Source organism: Anabrus simplex, chromosome 5 (genome assembly GCF_040414725.1).
Source record: "Anabrus simplex isolate iqAnaSimp1 chromosome 5, ASM4041472v1, whole genome shotgun sequence".
In the NCBI taxonomy this organism is placed as follows: Eukaryota; Metazoa; Arthropoda; class Insecta; order Orthoptera; family Tettigoniidae; genus Anabrus; species Anabrus simplex.
In genome coordinates, this window is record NC_090269.1 from 386,931,994 (window position 1) to 386,959,277 (window position 27,284).

Below are 27,284 nucleotides of genomic sequence, written 5' to 3' on the forward strand. Positions count from 1 at the left end.
ACTTTCCTCCTCTCTCTTTAATAAATAATCATTTATATTTGTATGGTATACAAATATATTTTTAGGCATTATCTTAGTGGTGTTGTATTGAATTCTGCAAAAAAAAAAATCCATTTTCCTTCTTCACGCCCAGAGAATATAATTTGGTGTCTGATAACATCCCTGATGCCTCCAGAGTATTTAGACAAAACAAAAACATAAATAGCTATTTATGGGACGAATATATGCGGTTTTTCTCGTTTACCCATAATTGTGATTTTCTGACTAGTGGGGTTCTTGCCGGCAACCCCTCATATTGTGTATGTGAGTACCTGGATGAAGTCTGAATTGAGTGCTTGGTGTGGCCTGCTCGTAGTCCCGACCTAAACCCGATAGAGCACATCTGGGATATGCTTGGAAGACGCACTAGGAGTTGTTCACCTGACACACTGGCTCAACTTCGGGCTGCGCTCAAGGGAGAATGGGAGCTCATACCACAAGAAAATAATCAAGATTGCATTCTGAGCATGCCTGATCGAATCACAGCTGTAACTGCTGCTAGAGGTGGTAATACCTGTTACTGAGGCAATGGAAATGTGTTGAAAACATGTGGATTTAAAAAAAAAAACTAACTCTGGGTGTTCACTTATTTATAACAGTTACCCAACACCTACATGACATATTCTATGCCCAAAAGCATCTGTAGTTTTAATACAGCCTCCCACATCCAAACATTCTGTTTATTACAGAATAATTTTATTTGTCATTCATGAATTTTAAAAAGTTGCTCAGGTGTGTTGTGATATGTAATCACATATTAGTCCATTATTCATTAATCAATTTAGTAAACAAAATAAAGTTCTTTATATAATCCTTGAGTATTTCTCAAATAAGAAAATGATAATGGCTTGGTGTCGTCCAAGTGTAACACTAAATGAAATGTTCATGAACTTTAGCAGCATATGACAAGACTATCAAGAGAGTTCCGTCTTACCTGTCATCCCATCCAGAATAGATCCAAATAATAATTTTGGCAAATAGCAATGAACGCAGTCAACTATCACATATTTGTACTTCAACTTTCTGAGGATCTTTGTGGTAACAAAAGTCTTTCCTGTTCCTGTATGTCCATACACAAATATGCTCTGTGGTACTTCACCTTTGGGCTGTAATCCAGGAACAGAAACATAAGATTTGAGCAATATCAAAATACTACAAACCACAACAAAGATCAGAAAAGACAACTTCTTACCCGGCCAATCAGCTGCAGGAGAGAACTAATTTGATCTGAACGGCATAAGATCTCCTCCTTAAGCTCTTGTTCCACGATATCTTCATTATAAACTTCTTTCCTTTTACTGTAAATTAAAATAAAGTACAATTAAAATATTGTTAGGAAGCACTAAATCATGTTCCAAGTCTTGCAAACAAGAAGAGAGTGAAGAGAGGCTGAAGGTAACTGAGGAAAGTCAAAGCTCTTTTGAGATTCAAGCAGTGCTGATTAGAGCTGACCTTACAAGCAAACTGTTTGGGACCAGACCGACTGCAATGAAACTTAGCAGGACGAGCAAATAAGACATCACCGAGCTTGATAGCTGCAGTCGCTTAAGTGTGGCCAGTATCCAGTAATCGGGAAATAGTGGGTTCGAATCCAACTGTCGGCAGCCCTGAAGATGGTTTTCCATGGTTTTCCATTTTCACACCAGGTAAATGCTGTGGGGATGTACCTTAATTAAGGCCATGGACGCTTCCTTCCCAGTTCTAGTCCCATCCTATCCCATCATCGCCATAAGACCTATCTGTGTCGGTGCAACGTAAAGCAACTTGTAAATAAGACATCACAAGCTTAAAGGTAGTATTCATTCTGCCATAAAATATTTACATACCTAAGAAATAGGTAGTAAATTTTTGCTGCAGTTTTAAATAGAACATGGTGTATCGATCAATTAAGATAGCAGAACATTGCTGCATGCCTGTTGTGGTTATATCAAGTTTCAATCACTACTGATCTGCATTTAGGGCAGTCACCCAGGTGGCAGATTTCCTATCTATTGTTTTCCTAGCCTTTTCTTAAATTATTGCAAAGAAATTGGAAATTTATTGGAACATCTCCCTTGGTAAATTATTCCAATCCCTAACTGCACTTCCTACAAATGAATATTTACCCCTATTTGTCCTCTCGAATTCCAACTTCATCTTCCTGCTTTTAAAGACACCACTCAAACTTATTCGTCTACTAATGTCACTCTACAGCATCGCTCCACTGACAGCTCAGAACATACCACTTAATAATATAATATAAATTATTATATAAAGTACTATAAATTTACTCATTCTGGACAAATATTTCAGATTCCCTATGGGAATCAACATTTATATCAACATACCACTTAGTCGAGTAGCTCATCCCTTTCCCCGAAGTCTTCCCAACCCAAACACTGCAACATTTTTGTAATGCTACTGTTTTGTTGGAAATTACCCAGAACAAATCAAGCTGCTTTTCTTTGGATTTTCTTCCAGTTCTTGAATCAAGTAATCCTGGTGAAAGTTCCATACACTGGAACCATACCCTAGTTGGGGTCTTACCAGAGACTTACATGCTCTCTGCTTTACGTCCTTACCATAACCTCTAAATACCCCCATAACCATGTGCCGAGATCTGTACCCTTTATATACAATCCCATTTATATGTTACGATCCCATAAGGAACTTTCACCCCATCAACGCAGTAATAAAAACTGAGAGAACTTTTCCTATTTGTGAAACTCACAACCTGACTTTTTTTTTTTTTTTTTTTTTTTTTTTTTGCTAGGGGCTTTACGTCGCACCGACACAGATAGGTCTTATGGCGACGATGGGATAGGAAAGGCCTAGGAGTTGGAAGGAAGCGGCCGTGGCCTTAATTAAGGTACAGCCCCAGCATTTGCCTGGTGTGAAAATGGGAAACCACGGAAAACCATCTTCAGGGCTGCCGATAGTGGGATTCGAACCTACTATCTCCCGGATGCAAGCTCACAGCCGCGCGCCTCTACGCGTACGGCCAACTCGCCCGGTCAACCTGACTTTTAACCCCATTTATCATCATACCATTGCCTACTATCATCTTACAACATAATCGAGGTCATTTTGCAGTTACAATCTTTTAACTTATTTATTGCTCAATAGAGAATAACATTATCCACAAAAATCCTTATCTCTGATTCCATTTCTTTCTTTCTTCTTCTTCTTTTATGACCACATAGGATCACTTTAGTCAGTCTGTCGTTCAGGTCTCTTTGAAGGGATTGTTCGGGCTTTGCAGTCCTCCCAGTACTTCTTCAGACGCTCTGATCTTCGTGCCCTTTCCTCAGTTAAAAATGTGCGTGTTGTTGGTTTGTTTTGAGTAAGGGTAAAGCGGAGGTTTGTATTCTTGAGTTTTGTATTCAATTTTATCTTATTTGTGGTATCTTCTGTTGTAAGGCTTATTTCCTTCAGATCCTCTCTTACTTCTCTGATCCATTTACATCCTGTTGTGGTATTTTCTGAGACAAGATTGTGTTGTACTAGTTGTTTCAGAAGTCTCGAATCCTGCATCCTCACGATATGTCCAAAGAATCCCAGTCTCCTCTTATGCATAGTATCTGTAATGGGTTCTAGCTCTTTGTACACGACTTTGTTAGGTATTAACCGCCACTGTCCATCTTTCTGGTATTTTTTGTTGATGCAGGTTCTTCCAATCCTCCCTTCAATTTTCTGAAGTCTGTCAGTCTTTGATTGTTTATTCCGGTAAAAGAGTGTTTCTGCTGCATATGTAGCTTCCGGTTTTATAACTGTGTTGTAGTGTTTTATTTTTGTATTTATTGTTTTATTCTTTTTGTAGATATCCCATGTTAATTTTTGTGCTTTAGCTAATCTATTTGTTCTTATTTGGATTGAGATTTGATTTTTTTTTTTTTCGCTAGGGGCTTTACGTCGCGCCGACACAGATAGGTCTTATGGCGACAATGGGATAGGAAAGGCCTAGGAGTTGGAAGCGACCGTGGCCTTAACCCTTTGTTGACAGACGGTACTTTTAAGTACCAAGTTATATTATTGCATGTAAAATATATAGTTCACTTGAAAATACGTAGTTGGCCGACGGTACGTTTAAGTTCCATGTTTAAGGATCATGGAACACTTATTTCCAGATTGATCAAACTGTTTGTGTGTTTCATATTTCATCTGTTTATTATCGATGCAGTGTTCCAGATTGAGTCATTCAAGTGTGACAGTAGTAGTGCTCATTGGATTGTTATAAACAACAAATAAGGTTAATTATTGGTCCTAAAATGTGCTTTATGAAAGTGTTTTGTGATTACTGTAGCAATTTGAGTGGATAGATATATACATTTAGTAACATTACCGTAATTGTATCTTGGACTTATAAGTACCGACGGGCAACTAGGCATACTTGCCTATAGTCCAATCACAACCTAATATCTGATTTGTTAGCTCGTGCTATAAGTTTACAACTTATTTTTCAGAGCTTGCGATGTCTGCTCACAGGACAATTTATGTAGATGAGAAAGAGATAAAAGAATTACTGGATATTCAATTGGATAATGATGCCGACACAGACACTGAAAGCGATGGTGAAGAATTTGGACCTGGCGTGAATGCATTTGGTCGAGTATTTCGGTAATTTTGGGACACACTTGATGTGCGGTTTGTCAATGCATACATATTTATAATGAACTGTTTGAGAAAATAACATTGTTACAGTTTAGGAGATTGATAGCTTGCGCAATAATGGAAATGAAGACAATGCTACCATCCAAGAGACTGTCAAACATACCGAAGAGGACAAGTCCACAACAGCAGCCTATTCACAACAAACGTCGTCGTAAAGCATGTTTTACTGTGGCCAAAGCATTCGTCTTGCAAATCATGGAGCACATTTGGTCAAATATTGAAGTGCATGAGGCAGATGCGAACTGTGCTCCAGTAAACAAATTCAATCAATTCTCAATGTCCTTTTCATGGCATCTTTCTCTGCTGCAATGAGAAAGAACTCTTTTGCTGAATATCATTGTGTAGATTTATAATTTGGTAATTGTTAATGAGAATGCAAAATAATTGAGTGCTGATTCTGATCAGAAAATATAGCTCTTATGACACTACAAGTCTGATACAATTTTGAGTTTTACCATCTGGTATTTCTTTTTTATTATTATTTTTATTATTTTATTATTTGTTATTATTTTATTATACAGCTCACAGTGTAAATACAAATTAATAATACAAATATACTTTGTGTATACCAGATATTGTAAATTTTTAATTTTGTTTGAGGTCACCATTACCTTCAGTTACCTCATTGCTCGACGGTACTTATAAGTACCATCCAAAATTTTTCCAAAATTTGTTGAGGTAAAACTTTCAAAATATCAGCTTACTTATTTTGAGCTCCCTTGATGAGAATTTTACAGGAATTAATATAAAATATTGAATATTTGTAGCTTTGGGCAACAAAGGGTTAATTAAAGTACAGCCCCAGCATTTGCCTGGTGTGAAAATGGGAAACCACGGAAAACCATTTTCAGGGCTGCCGATAGTGGGATTCGAACCTACTATCTCCCGGATGCAAGCTCACAGCCGCGCGCCTCTACGCGCACGGCCAACTCGCCCGGTATTTTTTGTTTCATTTAGGTTATGTGTTATTACTTCTCCAAGATATTTAAATTGAGTTACTATTTTGATTTTATTACCATTTATGGTGACTTCTTTTAGCTGTGTTGGTTTTTGGGGCATAATTTCTATTTTTTCAAAAGATATTTTGAGGCCAATTTTATTTGCAATGTTTTGAAGTTCTGATATCTGGGTTTTTGCTTCATTTATGTCCACTGCTAGTAATGCTAAATCGTCAGCAAAACCCAGGCGATTTGTTTCGATTTTTCGGCCAATCTTTATTTTGGGGGGACATTTCCTAAACCATTCCCTCATTACCATTTCTAGAGCGCAATTAAATAATAGTGGTGAGAGCCCATCTCCCTGCCACAGTCCAGTTTTAATTTCAAATGTCTCTGATGTTTCACCCCTAAACTCCACTCTTGATTTGGTGTTGGTGAGAGTCAATTTTATCATGTTTATTAATCTGGGGTGTAGTCCAAGGTGTCTTAAAATTTTAAACAGAGATTCTCTATGGATGCATTCATAAGCTTTCTTGAAATCTACAAATGTTATCACCATATCTCTGTTTCTTCTCCTGTTATAGTCCATTATCAAGTTAAGACTCATGATCTGATCAGGACAACTCCTCCAGGGTCTGAAACCTCCTTGATATTCTCCCAGGTCTTTCTCGAGTTGTAAACTTATCCTATTAAGGATGATTATTGAAAATATTTTGTATGTTATGTCTAGGAGCAAGATTCCCCTGTAGTTATTAGGGTCGGTTTTGTCTCCTTTTTTGTGCAGTGGATGAATGAGGGCTGTTGTCCAGTGTTCTGGTAGTTCTTCTTTAATCCAGATACAGGCAAGTTGTTGATGGAGGCAACTTTTGCTGATGTTCCTGCATATTTCCAGATTTCCGCAAAGGTCTAATCTTCTCCTGGCACTTTGTAGTTTTTTACTTGGTTTAATTGGAGCCAGATCTTCTGCAATTTGTTTAAGGTCGTGTACTAAATCTTCAAATTTATCTGCGATTTTTTCTTTTCAGTTGCTTTCTGGTAATTTTTGTTGTTGATTAGCTGGGTAGGATCTATTTTTCTTTTAGTTTTAGGGGCTTGCTTTTGTTGTCTTCACTGGGGAATGAGTTTTTGATTTTAACTACGTACTGATCTGAACCTGTGTCTATTCCTCTGAGGACTTTGACGTTATAGATCTCTTTGTGGTGGTGTTTGTCCATGCAGATGTGATCCAGTTGCCATTCTCCTTCAGTGTAGTCAGGGTGTTCCCATGTCTTGAGTTTTTGAAGTTTTCTCTTACATGTAGATTTTGAGATTAAGTTATGGTTTCTACACAGGTCAACTAGTCTCTCTCCATTTTTATTTGTTTTCTTGTGTGCTGGCCATTTTCTGATGATGTCACGATATTTTCTTTCTCTGCCTAGTTGAGCATTGAAGTCGCCTATTAATAATTTTACAGGTGTTTGGGGATGTTATCTATGGTCTGGTCCAATAAGTCCCAAAATTCTTCTGTTTCCTCATGGTCTTTTGAGGAGTTGTTTTTATCATTAGTGGGAGCATGGTCATTTATTGTAGTATAGTTTTTATTAGATGCCTTTAAGATGAGTGTTGAGAGTCGTGGAGACTGTGATTTGAATATTTTTTCTTTCTTTTTTTTTGGTGCTATTTGCTACATGTCGCACCGACAGACAGGTCTTATGGCAACGATGGGATAGGAAAGGCCTATGAGTAGGAAGGAAGCAGCCATGGCCTTAATTAAGCTACAGCCCCAGCATTTGCCTGGTGTGAAAATGGGAAACGACGAAAAACCATCTTCAGGGCTGCCAACAGTGGGGTTCGAACCCACTATCTCCCGGATGCAAGCTCACAGCTGTGCAATCCTAACCGCACGGCCAACTCGCCCAGTGATTTGAATTCTTGAACTGAGTTTATTATTTTAAGGCTGACCAAAAATCTTGTTCCAAATTATGGGTCATTCTTCATCACTCTCTTCCGGGGTTTGCCTTTATAAAGTCTGTATCCTTGAGATTCCAAGGCATCCTTGTCAGTGTTTCTAATTTCCTGTAATCCCATGATAAGAATTTTGTGTTGGTCCGTTATGTCGGTGATCACTTTTAGTTTACCATTTTGCATGAGTGAGTTCATACTGTGTGTAGAGAAGTAGGTTATATGCTTTGGTTTCATTCTTGACTTTGTCTCGTTCATGTATGTGGTACTAGGGTATTTCCGTGTCTCCAACTTCACGGTATCTTTCAAGTGGCAACCCACCATATCCGAATGCTGCCTTCTCTGAACTCTTGGTTCAGCCAGTGGAGTATTTCTTAAAAGACCTTCCGTGGTTGAATGTCAAGGTGTCACCTGTGTGGGACTAGGTCCCGAATTACAACTCTGGATGTGATTCATTGAGGTGATAATAATAATAATAATAATAATAATAATAATAATTGTATGGCCTCAGCTACCGTATGCAGACATTTCAATTTGACGCCATCGACATTCCGTTTTACTCTAGGCCCACTAGATGGCAGACCGAGTAAACCAAAACTCTCTTAGGCGTCTATGGCTGAGATTTAATGAATTTTGTCGGGTGAACACCAAATGTGTGACCAGAGATCTTTTACATGCCAACATCGTACGACATGGAGTGTCGAATGGACTTTTTTCCGCCCTTCAAAAATCCGACTACCTCTGCCGGGTTTTAACCCGCTATCTTGGGATCCGGAGGCCGACACTCTACCACTGATCCACAGAGGCAGCGTTGAGGTGATAACGAAGCCACTCCTCTGGAGTACAGACGCCTTGTGCAGCCGCCCCTAACCTGGAGAACAGACGCTGCATAATGGATTCCAGTGGTATTTCAAAATCTTCTGTCATTGAGCATAATATTTATAACCTGCACGATGGTCTTACAGGGTACAATTCGGAGAAGTTTGTACATTAATCCTTCCCTCCAGACTGTGTCAAATGCTACTGTAAGATCAATGAATGCAGCTGAGGTTTTGAGTTGTTTCTGGAAACCTGCTTCAATGTGGAATGTCAGTGAAAGCACTTGATCGCAGCAGCTGCCATATGGCCTGAATCCGGCTTGATCAACTGGAATGTTTTTGTCCAACCCTTGTCCCGTTTCCATACAGGGTCAGGTATAAGGTGAGATGAATCTGTTGTGGCGGGTTTTTATGACCGGATGCACTTCCTGACGTCAACCTCATCAGAGGAGTTAATGAGATGAAATGAAGTGATATATGATAGTAGGGAGAGGGTGAAACCCAGTGCCGGCACATAGCCTACTCCTGTCGAATAGCACCAAGGGGCCTGCTCAAGGCTTAACGTCTCCATCTGACGGGACGAATCATCATCATCAGCATCATATGCCCTCACTCCATATGAGCACTGTGGAGAGGTTCGGAATTTAATCCAGGCTTTTGGCACGCAATCTAGTGATTCAAAATTGTATACCACCACCTCCCCTACCCTGCCGGACAACATTCTGATGGTGAAATTTTTTTCAACCAACGGGACTCGAACCGGCCAACCTCGGTGTCAGACCATTTAGACTTCAGCGCCTTAACGATTATGGCCACCAGGCGGGCCTTGATCAACTGGAATATGTTGAAAAACAGTTGCGCTGATTCTGTAGCAGATTAGCCTCTCAAAAAGCTTATAACAGCAACTAAGGAGGGCAACTGCTCGGATCATTGGCAGGCTTACCTGGTCTTAAGATGGAAATCACTTTTGTTCATTTGAATTCTGCCGGGAGTTGTCCGTTCTGTAGAAGGCTGGTATAAAACCTTGCATTCTTTCCTAAATGAATGAGAAATTCTGGATGAATGCCATCAAAACCTGGAGCTTTATTTAGTTTAACGTCTTTGAGAGCAGCATTGATGTCTTGCACTGTAAATGGTTGTGAATAGCTTGATGTAGGTGGTGTTCTTCATTTCAGAGCTTGGAGCTGGCGCTGTATGTATTTGGTATGTTTCTTATCTGATGAAGTTTGGGAAGTTGTGATGATGTGAGATGCTACTTCATCTGGATTAACTCCAGACTGTTGCTTCACCAAAGGTGTGCTTCCTCCAAGTTTTCTGAGGAGCCCCCAAGCTCTTCTACTGGAATGACGATATTCTCCACTGTTTCAATCCACCATTCTCTCCGGGTATTATCCATGCTGGAAAGAAGTTCATCAGCTATGTCTTCATCACCACTCTGCAGATATTCATTATAGAGTGCATCAGTCTCAATATTCCAACCAGGGATGGCCTGTAGGCATACTCTTCTTAGCTGCCATCATAACTGCACCTACGAAATGCTTGTAATTGTTGTGCTTGGGAGCAATCCACCGAATGCATTTATCCAGTTCAGTGGTGAATGTTGACCAATTTGCTTTACTGAAGTTTCACCGAGCATGTGGTATTGACCATACAACAAGAATTTTTATGCCAATATCCACTATAATGGGGCGATATTGACTGTGGGGAAAATGTCTTAACACTTTACGACTGGTATGTTAGGGCTGTCCTCCCTCATTACAGCTAACTAAACACAGGTCAGGATTGGAATCCCTATTCCATGCAGCTGACCAGAAAGTACCAAGATGTTTTGGGTCAAAAATCATATGGAGGTTGTTAATTTCTGTCCATTCCACGAGTTTCGTTCCACATTCATTGTTATTTAAGTACTTCCATAGTTCGTGATGGCTGTTGAAGTTGCCTATATACACTGCAGGGTGTTGAGCAGTAGGTAGAACGGTACTTGGCCACTGTGTGTTTGGAGATTTATAAATGTTAAAAATAGTAACATCTGCCACTCACACAGCAACACGATAGATGTCTTCGTCTTCATTTTGAAAAAGCAGTGAGACATCTTGGATATTATTATGGACATAAGTAGCTATACCATGTGCACTGTGATATGATGCACCAAGAGCTGCATAACCATTAATGCGGCCCCTTTTCCAAAACTCTTCTTCATTGGCTGTATGGGTTTCCTGTATAGCCACAACATCTGTATTATTATCCAGGAGAACTTTGGATAAGTAGTCACATTTTACTCTGCTGATGCTTTCTACATTAAGCTAGAAGACACGGATGAAAGGTCGCATGTTTCTCGTGTGGTAGCTCTGAGAAGAGCTATTTCCATGAAATACTTTTGTCATTGGTGCAAGATCTTTAAAAGATAGGTCCAGCAGCCACAGTTATTGCTTTCTTAGCACCACCCGGGGGTCACGTGTAGGGCACTTTGATGTTAAACCTACGGACGCGAACATAAGCTTTGGTCCACTCTGAATCGGGTAAATCGGGAGTTGGAAGGAAGTGGCCGTGGCCTTAATAAGGTACAGCCCCAGTTTCTTGTCTGTGTATATTTGTAAATATTATGTACTTGTATATATGTATCTAACTTGTTGCCATACGGCAATAATAATAATAATAATAATAATAATAATAATAATAATACATGGTCAGATAAAGCTTCGCGTACTCTAATTCTCCGAGTTTTGTTTTCTAGAAATATTGCCACCCATTCTGTCACTCTTTTGTCTAATCCAATAGCCCTCATTTTTGCCAGTAGTCTCCCATGATCTACCCAATCAAATGCCTTAGATAGGTCAATCGTGGCTCTCCACAGCATGAACAGGAAGTTCCCCCATATGTTCTAATACAGGATTATATTAACAGTATGTGTGTTCATATACTGCCTATATAATCAAGATTTCATAAAATATAATATTTTTTCCTCCATTATATAAACAATTTTTTTTTTTTTACTTTTTTTTTTTTTTTCCAATTTTGCTTTACGTCCGCACTGACAGAGATAGGTCTTATGGCAATGGTTTTAATTACATAAAGCAACTTGTACAAGAGAAATAATAATAATGTTATTTGTTTTACGTCCCACTAACTACTTTTTAAGGTCTTCGGAGATGCCGAGGTGCCGGAATTTAGTCCCACAGGAGTTCTTTTACGTGGCAGTAAATCTACCGACACGGGGCTGTCGTATTTGAGCACCCTCAAATACCACCGGACTGAGCCAGGATCGAACCTGCCAAGTTGGGGTTAGAAGGCCAGCGCCTTAACCGTCTGAGCCACTCAGCCCGACAAGAGAGAGAGAGAGAGAGAGAGAGAGAGAAGAAAAAAAGGAAGTTTTCAAAATAAGCATGGAAGCTGAGAGCTGGTATAGAAATAAACGAACCACAAACACCTGCTGTGTTTACTTTAATCAAAACACCAAACCTTGCTCTTTGCAATGACGCTTAATTTTGTTTAACATCACACAAACACATCAAAGATTTTTGGCGACGGAAGGATGGAAAAGGGCTAGGAGTGGGAAGGTAGCAGCCGTGGCCTTAATTAAGGCACAATCGCTCTGACCCGCTGCCAGCTATACACGCTTAGTTTCAATAGAGACGTGAGACCGACAAGGTCGTACCAGTAAAGATGACAGCCTTTTAATGAGTAAGATGATTAAGCCTTTTCTTTTCACATGATATTTTTGGTTTTGGGGTTTCTTTCATTCATTCCTTTCTTTCCCATTGCTGATGATTTGCACTCATCCCCTAATTGACGGTCTCACTGCACAACACAGATTTCCACTTTTAAAAGGATTAGCAAGTTTTATGTCGACCAAACAAGTTTTTAGACGAGATGGTTTTTCTACCTCAATATGTTTTTAATCTGTCAAACATGATCATTGTATTTTAACTCCACACACTAGTGTTTTTATTTTTTGCGTAATGTAATATTTGAGCTTCTACTGAAAATGGCCTTTAGATAGGCTGAAACCTATATAGATATTATCCCATCTAATATAGATGGTTGCAGTCGCTTAAGTGCGGCCAGTATCCAGTATTCGGGAGATAGTAGGTTCGAACCCCACTGTCGGCAGCCCTGAAAATGGTTTTCCATGGTTTCCCATTTTCACACCAGGCAAATGCTGGGGCTGTACCTTAATTAAGGCCACGGCCGCTTCCTTCCCACTCCTTGCCCCTTCCTGTCCCATCGTCGCCATAAGACCTATCTGTGTCGGTGCGACGTAAAGCAACTAGCAAAAAAAAAATATATATAGATGGTTTTTTATATTGAAAAGGAGGATAAGATAAGACTCTTTTATATGTAAAGTGATTACTGTCAATATGGAATGAGATTTATAACATGCAAAGCTGCATTACGTCGCACCAACACAGATAGGTCTTATGGCAACGATGGGATAGGAAAGAGCTAGCGGTGTGAAGGAAGCGGTCGTGGCCATAATTAGGGTAGAGCCCAAGCATTTGCCTGGTGTGAAAGTGGAACACCAATGGAAAGCCATTTTCAGGGCTGCCGACATTGATGGTTGAACCCACTATATCCTGAATGCAAGCTCACAGCTGCGCACCCCTAACCGCAAGACTAACTCACTTGGTAAATATCCTGGTCTTAGCCTGGTTAAGATTAATGAGAAACATACTCAGAACAGCCAATCAAAGGCATCTAGGTTCAGAATTGAAAAGCAAACCTCCTCCAAGCCCTGCCATTTAGCATGACATAATCTGTCCTAACCTGTTATTTCTTGATGGATGCAGTAATTTTGCATTACCCTCACCATCATCAAATGATTCAACTGGTACACTGTCTTTTCGACTAGAATGTCAATAAACCCATATTCTTAACAATGTTTTAGCATTGCATCAAATTTAGATGGTCCATAGAGATCCAATTTAAATATCGTTCATCAACCTTCATCTACAACTTCGTATTTTTTCATCAAAGTGAACCACAACTTCACCATATGCCATTGACTTTCGACTTTTATCTCATGTTAACAAATAATTACAGGTCACTTGACCATCCTTCGACATTATTTTATAATAAATACGATTTTGATTGTTATTTTCGTCATTGTCCAACTGTAACCGCTGGTCGGCCAACATAATTTTATAGCAATCTTATCACTTGTTTATAACAGACTGTTGCTTTGTTTTTTTTAAATTATAACAGTAGCCTTCTAATGTCAATATTGCAAATACTTTCACCAATTGTAAACTCCTCACTCACTGCAATACCTTTAACACCTTGAGTGCCACGTGAGACCAACGTTGACTCACAGAGCTTAATGCCAGTCGGGCCGCGTGAGTCCGCTGTGGACTCACGCGCACTCTCCAAGTCTCAGGCCCCGTGGTACCATACTGTCATCACACTTGACATGTAAACGTATGTTAAATGAAAGTAGGTGGCCAGTACGTCATGAATCTACTCTTGGCCTGTTCATTTGCGAGTCCGATGTGGCACAACGTAGCCTGGACGTCACTGTAATATTTTTTTTTTTTTGCTAGGGGCTTTATGTCGCACCGACACAGATAGGTCTTATGGCGACGATGGGATAGGAAAGGCTTAAGGAGTTGGAAGGAAGCGGCCGTGGCCTTAATTAAGGTACAGACCCAGCATTTGCCTGGTGTGAAAATGGGAAACCACGGAAAACCATTTTCAGGGCTGCCGATAGTGGGATTCGAACCTACTATCTCCCGGATGCAAGCTCACAGCCGCGCGCCTCTACGCGCACGGCCAACTCGCCCGGTCACTGTAATATATCAACCACAATAAATAAATTATGATGACATTTTTATTGTTTTCAGATCGTGTCAAGTGTACAAATAACAAAAGATTGTACTGTACAGTGTACTCATTGTTCATTGTCTCATATCAGGGTCTATAGACGAATTGAAAATATAGGGCATAAAAATTACATGAACTTTCTAGAAAAAATATTTGTAACTTTGTGTCATTCGCAATCACACCACAAATTGGTACACTTATTGCATATGAATTTAAAGTATAACAAATGAGACTTTCTGAAGAAATATAATTCAAACTGTGTTTCACAATCACACTACAAATTTGTGCACTTTGAAGAAACAGTCCAAACAGAAGATATTTTCACAGGCTGATTTGAACTTAGACTGCAGAGTCTTCTTCATGGCATATTGCCTTCCTGATTCCCGATGGATCTCTTCATAACACTTACTGCATTTTCGTCTTCACTGCCAGCCTACATCATCCAGTCAGTGGGGTAATACCCATTTTTTGGTACTTGTTGGGGAATGTGAAGATCTTTGATACTGTTCAACAATGTCCTCTTTGAACTGGGTAACAGATATACTCTTATTCCCAAGTTGATTTGAAATATATATGGCATTTACTATACTTGTGTCGATCAATATCTCAATAGCCATTTTTCTGTACCATTTTACTCCCCGTTTCAGGGAAGTACTATAGCTCTTTTTATGATCTGGTAAATGAATGTACGGTTTGCATTTGTTACACTCTATAACACTCCATGACTTTTGCATTCACCATCCCTCCTCTGAATAGTGACCGTCTCACCAGTGTGTTTAGTTGTCAAAATTAACACATCTCTTTTACCATGCGATTTCTGAACAACCACACCAGTGATACTTTCACGGGCTCTTGTCTCTGCTCTTGCTAACTTGCTTTTAGTAACATCGGTTGGATTATACTTCCGGTTAGATTTCAATGTTCCAAAGATATGAGTTTTATTCTTTAGTAGTTCATCAGCTAATGAGACAGACGTATACCAGTGTGTCAGGAAGGTGAAAACTGTGCTAGGATACGTGGTGACACATTGGTCTCACGCGGCCTATACAGCTGGAAGGTAGTGTCAGTGGCCGCGTGAGACCAATGTGTCACCACAATTTCAACACAATGTTATGACTACAATTTTGGCCCAAGATGACTAAAAGGTACTTTTCTGTAATAAGATGCGCTATTTTATACTCTATAGTAAAAAAAGAAAGAATGGCCTGGATGGAATTTTTTTTCACTGCATATGTGGCTCTTAAGGTGTTAAAACCAACATTGTACAAGTCTTTTACCATATGTTAATTTTAGTTCAAGTCTCTCCAAGGCTTTTTAAAAATTAGTTTTATTTTATTTATATGTAAATCAGGTGCCTGATTTTATTTCAAGGTTAAGGCAATGGCTGATGATGCCTATATACAAGGCGAATCTGAATGGGTCAACAAAGCCTGAATTTCAGTCATGAAAACCTTGAATCCTATAGGACACGGTGAACGCAGCAGATCAGAAAAAGCAACAGGTGATCAGTTGCCTCCACCAAGGCAGGTCGACCAACCGCTTCAATCATTAGTCAAAGAATAGCCTATCAGCAGTGGTGAAACTACTTGGAGTCATTTGAGGCAATGCCTTACCTAAGAAATACGATTAAAAATATCATAAGAAATTTATTCGCTGTTGTTATTGTGTTAAATCAACAATAATCTCTATTTGATATGTGCTATATGATAACAGCAGATGATGTGCTTTGCTGATCGCCCCGCTAGATGGCGATGGCAGACTCTTAGTTCTGACAGGGAGGCAGACTATAGCTTGACTCACCTAAGACTTCTTGTTTCGTTTGCGTTCCATTGGCTTGGGGTTTGGAGCAGGGTGGTGGAGGAAAGATAGGTTACCGCCTAGGCTCCTCTCTTGCAGGTTATAAACTTCATTTTCCTTGTCCGTATTGAAGATCTACTTGTGATACAATTACTTTAGTTTTGTCAATTGCCACCTTTTCAATACAATAAAAATATAGTACAAACTTACATATTTATTATGATGTTTATGTGGTACATGTTTCGCTCCTTTTTGTGAGCATCATCAGCCAAACTATCATTAATCTAAGATTGTATAAGATCATAAAAAAATTCTTTTGGTTCAAGATTGTTCCTATAAAACTAATTGATAATCTTATAACATTTTAAAAGTCACACAACAATAAAAATATGTCTTAAGCTAACACTTTTTTGTCTAAAATCTTCTTCAGTCTAACATTTTATTGCCGAAACTCATCTGGAAGAACATCTTTTAAAATTGTTTAAAAAATAAGAATAAAATAAAAAACTTTTGAGATCTGACTAGTTGAGTTGATTCCTGTTGCTTAACTTGTATAATTGTCATTAAATCTTCATAACTGTACTGAATATTTTCTGCAGTTGATATTTGTCATTATGGTCGATAGACTTGTTCTCGTTGCTGGAGTAACATTTATAAAATGTATTGGTATTAATTTATATTACAATGGGGTAAAATTGTTCGTGAACAAACTTGTTGATGAAACACTTTCTGATGTGATATTGGATTTTAAATGTTCTCGAACGTTCCATAATGGCTTGTTGGTATATTTTCCTTTCTACTGCGTAATTGTTTGGTGTTACTCCTAGTCTCTTGAGAACTACTTGCTGTCCTGTTTGCAGAACAACTGAGACCTTAAATGTATCAAACAGATCTCAAGGTAGTGTAATATTCCTGTTCTGCCCAAAACAGGGTCCCACAGAAAGATTCATAGGCTTTTATGATGTTTCAATTGATAAGACTGCATCAGGCTTATCAGAATTAACTGTCGATATTCTGATTAAGTTTTATGTCAAACATATAACGGGTGTTCCTCAATGGCAGGAAAGCAAGGGGGTGTTCAACATTACATTAAACAAGTTTGCCCAATGGCAATATTTCTACACTGTTATGCCTAATCCATTGCTCCAAAACAATCAAATCAGTCAGGTTCTTTATTCATAATCTGATAAGAGTTTCATTCATTTCTCAGTAGATCCTCAAAAACAGCTCATCTTCTGGAATTCAAAGGATTCAGACTTCCACAAGCATGCACTAACCATTGAAGCTTTCATTCTAGAGCAGTCCACACGATAATTTCACACTATGATGATCTTCTTTTTGAAGACATTATAGAGAATGATGATGGTGTGACAGTGAGTAGTACAGTTCAGCTATCATGTTCCTTAACATACTCGAGAATGCACAATTCATTTATCTGCTCTGTATAACATAAAATCAGAAGTGATATAATTCTGTGCAATGCTGCAATCAGAAAAACCACCGTCATCCTCAAGGACACGCGATCAGAAAACACGGCATCTTCTTGCGTTAAAAAATGTCTCAAAATTAAATAGCGAGATAAATGTAGATAAAAGGACATTCCAAATTCGCTATAGTACAGGATTATTAAAAAAGGATGGTGCAAAAGTAAAGCTGATTTATTTATTGAATTGACATAATAAACCAATCCACAATGATATTCAATGATAGACAATCTGCCTAAATTAGTTGTTCACAAGTTTTATGTCTGTGTAGTTTACGTGTTCACCACCAGAGGTGCTGTTGTTGTTTGCGTGGTTCATGCGGACATTACAAATGTTGGATATGAGCACCCTGAGAGACACAGCAGCCCATTTCTTCCAGTGTATTCCAATATTTCATTGATTATCCACTCCATTGCACCGGAGATGCAGTTCTTGAAATCATCCTGTTGTTGTGGTAATAGGGGATCATCCTTGACTTAAGTCGTCGGCTGCAACTCATATCCAAGTAAACATATTCTTCAGCAAATTACATTTTCACACTCGCAAAGCTTTGTGAATATGTTTCATACGACTTACCGGTAATAGCCCAATCTTGGCATGAAACATACGCCCACACGTATCACATGAAATGGTTGGGGGAAGGTGGAACCGAGCTTGATGGAGCATCCATGTTTGTCGTTTATTCTCTTCACATCGCCATCGTTCCTCTTCAAACACCAAAACTCATGTAGAAACAGTGTAGCGCCAAAGTGTACGATTTTCAGCAAACGTATCCTTGATGTATGCCCAAGATAGAGAAATTGCAAGGTGTTAAATAAATCAACTGTGGAGGGCAGAGTAGCATCGCCTGATAACACCCAATCTGGCATCCTGGTAGTTTTCCAGGGTATAAACATCCACTAGACTGTAACTGTCAGAGCTAACGTGATATGCAGTTCCTATGCAGTGGGTGATTGTTAAATTGTGTTCAAATGTGTCTTTACATCGTTACAACAGCCCCTGTTCGTGCAAATTCCATCACACAAAATACTTTCTCTTGTTGCAAGGTCACCGTACCAAACTGTAAAGAACAAATGCACAGATAGATATAAAACTTACAAACAACAAACTTATGAAGGTCGTCTATCATTGCACACTATAGTCTATTGTGTTATATCAGCTCAATAAAGAATAATTCAGCTTTATTTCTGCACCATCCTTTTTTTTTAATAGCGCTGTATATTCTTTTAAAATTAGTTTTTATCCCGTTAGCAGCAAGTGTGCATATTTTATTTATACAGGGTTATTCAGCTAAGATTTCTACCTCAAAAATCTTGTGAACAGTTGAAGATACTGACATTCTGTTTCCACATTCAGTAATGTCACAAAGGGGCCCATAATCAGACTTGCAGTATATTTCTAGGGTGTCAATGTCTTCTAAGATAATGGTACTGACTTTGATTTTTTTTTCTTTGTTAGGTGGAACTACGCTGTTTTCTACACCTAGACTTATAAACATTATGAATTAATCACTGTGATAATTTTGAAAATCAGTCGAGTATTTCTTGAGAAAATATGATTTATTCAAACGTGCTTCATTTGCATCCAGGGCTGCCATTTGATTTAAGCCACTTATAAAACATGAGCTAGCTGCTGACATACAGAATTCCTTCACCTTCTTCCGACGGCTATGTATTCACTGTACTGTGCCCATAAATATGCTATGATAAAATGTATAATTTAACAGCTTTATATTGTGCTACTATGCCCATAAACACACTGATAAAAGAAGATTTAACATCACTAATATCACCACAGATAACAAATAATGGAACATCAAATATGCAATGGGTTTCCTTTCCTATCTGACTTTCCTCGGTCAAACCTTGTTCTTTTCTGATCACGACGATATTAAATTTGTGAAGCCTATGTAGTCTTTCATTTTCATGGCCTTTCTCTTTCCTCTTTCTTCGAAGGATCAATACACTTCCTTTTTCCATTCTGATTGGTATTAAAAAGTGTCAATTGCCCAGTTGTACTTTTCCCTCAAATAATACTCACTTCTACTACCACCAATACTTTCAGACATTCAGTGCAATGTTAACTAGTATCCCTCATACTAGATCTTCCCTTTTTATTTTATTTTATTTGATGAATGTTTCTCCTTCTTTCTCTGCCACTTTTCCCACTACTTGGTGGGGATGTGATTGCGATCCGTGACGTGCATGTGGATTTGGCCCAGTTTTACACCCAGATGTCCTTCCTGACATCAAACCTATACAGTTTTCTGTGTTCTTTTAGTGTTTGCACTAACTCAGGTGGGTTTTTGGCAACAATGGGATAGGAAAGGCAGTGGCCATGGCGTTAATTTAGTACAACCCCAGAGTTTGCCTGGTGTGAAAATGGCAAACTATGGAGAATCATCTTCAGGGCTGCCGATGGTGGGATATGAAACTATTATCTCCCGAACGTAAGCTAACAGTTATGCACAGTCCATACCGCACAGCTAGTTCATTCAGCCCTGTGTGGTGTAATGTCCCTTAGAAGCCGTTGCATATCAATTTTTCATTTATCTATTAACGAACGACAATATGAAAGGTTCACAATTAAGTATTTAATTTATTTTCCACCTAGTCGATACAATGATTGCTTAAGGCAATTTTTAATGGTCAAAAGTGGTACATGTTTCGTATATTATCAACATCTTCAGCCACATAACACTGTTTAGATGAAAAATATATAAAATTGACAAAGTGTATTTATGGGCTCAGTACAGCAAATAGCTAGCCATCAAAAGAAGGTGAATTACATTTTCTCGAGAAGTACCAGTCCTTAACTTGTGAAAATCCTTACAATAAATGTTCCACCTTTACAATATCATAAATAGTCTTTAGTGATAAGACTACATTAAAATATATTAGTGATACATGTTTCGTCATGCTTTTGAGACATCTTCAGTCACAAACAAAATAATTTAATCATTTGTTGTAAGGATTTTCACAAGTTAATACTTTTTGACAATAGAGGTTCAAATATGAAATTTATCATGTGTAAGTACTAGTTCAATTTTCAAAATAATCATGATGTTGCATTTGTAATGTCTGAAAGTTTAAGGCTGAGCGCAGAAAACAGGGTAGTTCCATTTAAAAAACCAAAGTTACTACCATTCGATTAAGCACCACTGATGTGTATTTAGGGCAGTCACCCAGGTGGCATCAAATGTTTATCTAGTCTTTTCTTAAATAATTGCAAAGAATCTGGAAATTTATTGAACATCTCCTTTGGTAAATTATTCCAGTCTCTAACTTCTCTTTCTATAAACAAATATTTGCCCCAATTTGTCCTCTTGAATTCCGACTTTATCTTCAAATTGTGATCTTTCCTACTTTTAAAAACACCACACAAACTTATGCATCAATATTAATGTCATTCCACGCCATCTCTCCACTGACAGCTCAGAACATACCACTTATGATAAAGATGTTGATTCCCATAGGGAACCCTAAATATTTGTTCCGAATTAATAAGTTAGGAAATTTGTTTAGAAGGGTTATAGGGAGGTACATTCAGGGAAACGGGGTGGCCTAGGGAGTGGTGATAAGGGAACAAGGAACTGGAAGGTCAAGTAGGGATGACATAAAAATATTAGTGTTGAACTGTAGAAGTACTGTAAAGAAAGGAATAGAATTAAGTAATTTAATAGATATATACTTACCAGATATTGTAATAGAAGTTGAATCATGGCTGAGAAATTATGTAATTGATGCAGAAATTTTCTCACAAAACTGGAGTGTAAGACAGGTAACTTTAAAGGGTCCACGTTTTCAATACAAATAAATGTTATAAGTTTATTTACAACTTATTTTTACTTGGAACTAGTTCTGACGCTATTTAGCATCATCTTCAGCCAAAATGTGAGAAATGTGTACATTACGCAAAATGTTACATCATTATGATTAAATAAGAGTAAGAGAGACATAAAATAGTGAATTACAAAGTCACTTGTCAGTCGACAAAATGGTCCATGAAGGGTGAATCAAAACTATAAACATGAGTTAGGACTCAAAAACACAATCACCTAAAAAACATATAAACCACAACAAAACCATGCTGAAGTTCAAGATGAACTTGGCTTTGGAAATCAAATTTTTCAGACACTCTTCCACTGAATGTCGCCTGCCACGAGTGTAGTACAAAACATAAGTTAGGATTCAACAAACACAATTGTGCACATAAAATTTTAAAAATTTTGGGTTGAGATGAACTTGGCAGTTAAGGGATTCAAATTTGTAGTCACTTATTCACTAAGCGTCAATTCAAAACCAGCTGCGAAGGGTAGAATAAAATTGTACAAGCAAGAGTTTGGACTCGATAAACGCTATCTTTTGAAATACATGTAACACATTTGAACTGTAAGTTCGAGATGAACTTGGCACTTAAAGATTTGTGTTCACTTATTCACTGAATGTCACTGGTGCGAGTGTAGTTCAAATACGAGTTAGGACTTAACAGAATCAATCTTCTCAAAATTGCACATGACATTTGAACCTTTGATTCGAGATGAACTTGGCAGAACTGGAGTGTGTATTGTAGACATGGAAAGGAACGTAATAGTAGCAGGCGATCTCATTTTGCCAATGTCAATTGGGAAGGCAATGCGAACGACAGGAAGCATGACCAACAAATGGCAAATAAGTTAATATGGGAAGGGCATCTGATTCAGAAAGTGATGGAACCAACTACAGAGAAGAATATTCTGGATGTAGTGCTTGTAAAACCAGATGAGCTCTATAGAGAAACTGAAGTAATAGATGGTATTAGTGATCACGAAGCTGTTTTTGTGGTAGTTAAATCATCATCATCATCATCATCATCATCATCATCATCATTTCCCTTTATCCAGCTGTAGCCGGGTAGGGGCAAATATGGTTCCTCTCCACTTTCTTCGGTCTTTCCACCACTCCTCCTCCAACACTGAATCCCAGTCCAGGTTTCTTTCTATAATGCTGCGTTGGATGGTATCCTTCCATCTCAATCGTGGTCGTCCACGTCCTCTCCTTCCTTGGATTTGCATTTCCATCACCCTTTTTGGCATTCTTTCGTCGCTCATTCGCTTTATGTGCCCAAACCATCTTAGTCGGCTCTTCTCTATTCTATCATTCATTTTTTCCACTCCAATTTCTTCCCGGATTTTCTCATTCCTTATTTTGTCTCGTCTACTCTTCTGTATCATACTCCTTAAGAATTTCATTTCGGCTGCCTGTATTCGACTCTCATCCTTCTTTGTCACTGTCCAAGTTTCTGCTCCGTAAGTTGTTATGGGTACGTAATACATCTTGTACATAGTATCCTTTGCTTCCATTGGCACATGAATGAAAGGAAGGTATTAAAATTAGGACTATTAGACAGTACCATATGGCTGATAAAACAGGCATGGGGGAGTTTTTAAAAAGTAACTAAATTTGGTGGAAAACGGTAAATAAAAATGTAAACAGACTCTGGGATGGGTTAAAAGCAATTGTTGAGGAATGTGAAAATAGGTTTGTACCTTTAAAGGTGGTAAGGAATGGTAAAGATCCACTATATTATAACAGCGAAGTAAAGAGACAAAGAAGGAGGTGCAGGTTGGAAAGAAATAGTTAGAAATGGCTGTGAAAGTAAGGAGAAATTGAAGGAACTTACTAGGAAATTGAATCTAGCAAAGAAGTCAACTAAGGATAACATGATGGCAAGCATAATTGGCGGTCATACAAATTTTAGTAAAAAATGGAAGAGTATGTATAGGTACTTTAAGGCAGAAACAGGTTCCAAGGACATTCCAGGAATCATTAATGAACAAGGGGAGTGTGTATGTGAGAATCTTCAAAAGGCAAAAGTATTCAGTCAGCAGTATGTAAAGATTGTTGGTTACAAGGATAATGTCCAGACAGAGGAGGTGACTAATACTAAAAAAGTATTAAAATTTACCTATGACAACAATGACGTTTACAGTAAGATACAAAAATTGAAAACTAGAAAAGCAGCTGGAATTGATAAGGTTTCAGGGGATATACTAAAGACAATGGGTTGGGATATATTACCATATCTGAAGTACTTAATTGATTATTGTTTGTATGAAGGAGCTGTACCAAATGAATGGAGAGCTGCTATAGTAGCCCCTTTGTATAAAGGAAAGGGTGATAGACATAAAAAGTTGAAAATTACAGGCCAGTCAGTTTGACATGCATTGCATGTAAGCTTTGGGAAAGCATTGTTTCTGATTATATTAGATATGCTTGCAAAATTAATAAGTGGTTTGATAGGAGGCAGTTTACCAAGCTCGACAGCTGCAGCTGCTTAAGTGGGGCCAGTATCCAGTATTCGGGAGATAGTGGGTTCGAACCCCACTGTCGGCAGCCCTGAATATGGTTTTCCGTGGTTTCCCATTTTCACACCAGCATACCTGCCAACTTTACAAAACCAAAAATCAGGAGATTTTGATATGAAAATCAGGAAAAATCAGGAGAAATCAGGAGATACAACTGGTCAAAACTGCTTATTCTACATGTTTTGCGAAATACAGTACTACGGTATATTTATAACACTTATTGTCTCAAAGCCCGACTGTTGCTATACGAGACTACAAGGCTAAAAATTACACATCTCTATTAGCTCACAGGAAGTACGTGAGTGAGGTGATCGGTCTCTGATAAGCCTACTGAAAATAGTATGAACTCATGCTCCACATGTGTTAGTCATGTTCTTAGATGCCATTACTTAGCAAAGGTTAATATAGTATTGCATCAAGCGCCTGCGTGATTATGCGAAGCGCAATGCTATTTGGATCAAATAACTAGCTGATCTACCCGTGCTTCACTACGGAATTCTCAGAAAGACTGTCCTTATAGTTTTCCTGACTGAAGTCAACATAGGTCATTACAATGATGCCAGTATGAATATCGCGATTAAAAACAATGCTGTCATATGAAATATTCGATAAAATGAAAACAGCACACACACATTTAGCGGAAAGTACTACAGTGTTGATCTAACAGTTCAAAGTTTCAGAGCTAGAATGACCAGGCTGCATACAGCCACGAATACTCCTGTGTAATTATTCCGTTTAAGTGTGCACACTGCTCATTCCAATCACTGCCTCGAAGTAGGGATCGAATAGCTGGAATACTACGATGATCCAGTGTGTTACGTACCAGTAGTATCAGAAAATTTATGAACTAGAGGAATGGCAGGCTAAAGAAGAGAGATCTAACTGCCCACTCCCCAGCTACTTCCCGCCAATATTCAGGCAGGCTGTTATACTCGATACGCAGCAGTAATCCCATCTATCAGAGATACATGGCAGCAGAATACACAAACCACATCACAACAAACAATGGTCAATGTAATGTTATTGTTGTTCGATTTCATGAGCTTTCTATATTGGAGGCCTTCACATTTAGTTTTCTTCTGAATCTGTGATATTAGATCATCTAATGTCAAGTGAGTCCTTTCTTTCATGACAACCTCTTGTGTTATTTAAGCAATTGCTCCTTCATGACATTTTTTCTCATTTTTATAATCATCTTCACAATTTAACCACCATCACCACCAATATTACTATAGTTGGTACTGTAAAACTGAATAAGACACAAATAATCGGAAATTGTATTCTTTATAACTTTTGTTATGTAGTACTTTTCAATATGTACAGTAAGGTAAGTAATTAAAAAGTAAATTTTTGGCACCTTCCCCTAAGCTACTATTTTAAACAGAGTGAATAAAGTTATTTATAGCCTAGACTGCAGTTCCTTATTCCCCGACTTTACATAAAATTCTGTTCACCCATTTTCACATACCTCGGCGCTGATATGGACTTGGCAAAAAAAAAAAAAAAAAATCCAAATTCATGAATATCTCTGTATCATTGCCAGTACGGTAAAATGTATAAGACGTAAATTATAGGAAATTTAATAATATATAACTTTAGTTATGTAGTATTTATCGATAGGGCCAATAATAACAAATATCTGAGAATGAAATTTTAAGCCTTCCCCTAAACTACCATTTCACTCGGCGTGAATAAAATTCTTTATAGCCTAGATTGAAGCGACTTATTCCCCGACGTTATATTCCGATTTTCATTAAATTCTCTTCAGCCGTTTTCTCGTGATGCCGTGCGTGCGTACATAGGCTACAGACAGACAGAAATTGCGGAAAATTACTATGGTCACGACCGGTACGGAAATATCATTATTTTTAAATTCTGAGCAATGTACAGACAAAACTCTTTATTTTATTTATATTGAGATAAATTAAAATTAGTCAGAATTATCCCCAAATGGCTCATAAAAAAATCTCTAGAAAAGTCACCAGTCGTTATCATTGAAAATCTGTCACTAAATTACTAAGAAAACTCAATATCTAGCGACTAGTCTAGAATCGACCAAAGAGAATGGAATGACTAGATTGATGTGAACGAACGCGAACATTCCACGCGAGAACGAGAGATTGACAATCGATATACGCGTCGCGATATATAGGTTTCAATAAACATCGCACATTCGCGCACATTTCTCGCATGAATAAACGTCGATATTTCGTTTGAAAGCGGCCAATGAGCGAAGGACTGGCGTAAAAAACGCTGAAATGGCGGGATTTGAAAACAAATGAAGTTCACCAAAAAATAAGCTAAAATCGGGAGAAATAACAGAATAATCGGGAGGCGGGAAAATCTGTCGAAAATCGGGAGTCTCCCGCCTAAATCGGGAAAGTTGGCAGGTATGCACCAGGCAAATGCTGGGGCTGTACTTTAATGAACGCTACGGCCGCTTCCTTCCCACTCCTAGCCCCTTCCTTTCCCATCGTCGCCATAAGAGCTATCTGTGTCGGTGCGACGTAAAGCAACTTGTAAAAAAAGAAAAAAGAAAGTAAATAAAAGAAGGCAGTTTGTGTTTAGGAAAGGTTATTCCACTGAAGCTTAACTTGTAGGATTCCAGCAAGATATAGCAGATATTCTAGATTCAGGTCAAATGGACTGTATCGTGATTGACCTATCTAAGGCATTTAACAGAGTAGATCATCGAAGACTACTGGCAAAAATGAGTGCAATTGGACTTGACAAACAAGTGACTTAATGGGTGGCTTTCTAGAAAATAGAACTCAGAGAATTAGAGTAGGCAAAACTTTATCTGTCCCCGTAACAATTAAGAGGGGAATATAAGGCTTTTTGCAGATGATGTTATTCTGTACAAAGTAATAAATAACTTACAAGATTGTCAGCAGCTGCAAAATGACCTTGATAATGTTGTGAGATGGACAGTAGGCAATGGCATGATAATAAATGGGCTTAAAAGTCAGGTTGTGAGTTTCACAAATAGGAAAAGTCCTCTCAGTTTTAATTACTGCATTGATGGGGTAAAAGTTCCTTTTGGGGATCACTGTAAGTACCTAGGTGTTATAAGATCTTCATTGGGGTAATCACATAAATATGATTATAAATAAAGGGTACAGATCTCTGCACATCGTTCTGAGGGTATTCAGGGGTTGTAGGAAGGATGTAATATTGAAGATCTACTTTTGATACCCTTATACATTATGATGTATTGAATAGGTGGTCTATAATAAAATTATAATATTTTTGTATCATAATTGGTATGTTCCGAGCTGTCAGTGGAGAGATGGTGTGGAATGGCATCAGTAGACGAATAAGTTTGAGTGGTGTCTTTAAAAGTAGGAAAGGTCACAATATGAAGATAAAGTTGGAATTCAAGAGGACAAATTGACGCAAATATTCATTTATAGGAAGAGGAGTTAGGGATTGGAATAACTTACTAAGGGAGATG

At 38.2% G+C, this 27,284-nt stretch overlaps 1 protein-coding gene across 1 annotated transcript in view; it reads right to left on the minus strand.

The window, feature by feature from the left end:
- Positions 1-27,284, minus strand: part of Orc5 (origin recognition complex subunit 5) — a 196,398-nt gene that overhangs the window by 110,696 nt on the left and 58,418 nt on the right. The window contains exons 2-3 of the mRNA XM_067148673.2: positions 1,232-1,337; positions 974-1,145 (exon numbers count right to left, since the gene is read on the minus strand). Coding sequence (XP_067004774.2) covers positions 974-1,145; positions 1,232-1,337 — 278 coding nt within the window. The remainder of the gene's footprint in view (positions 1-973; positions 1,146-1,231; positions 1,338-27,284) is intronic.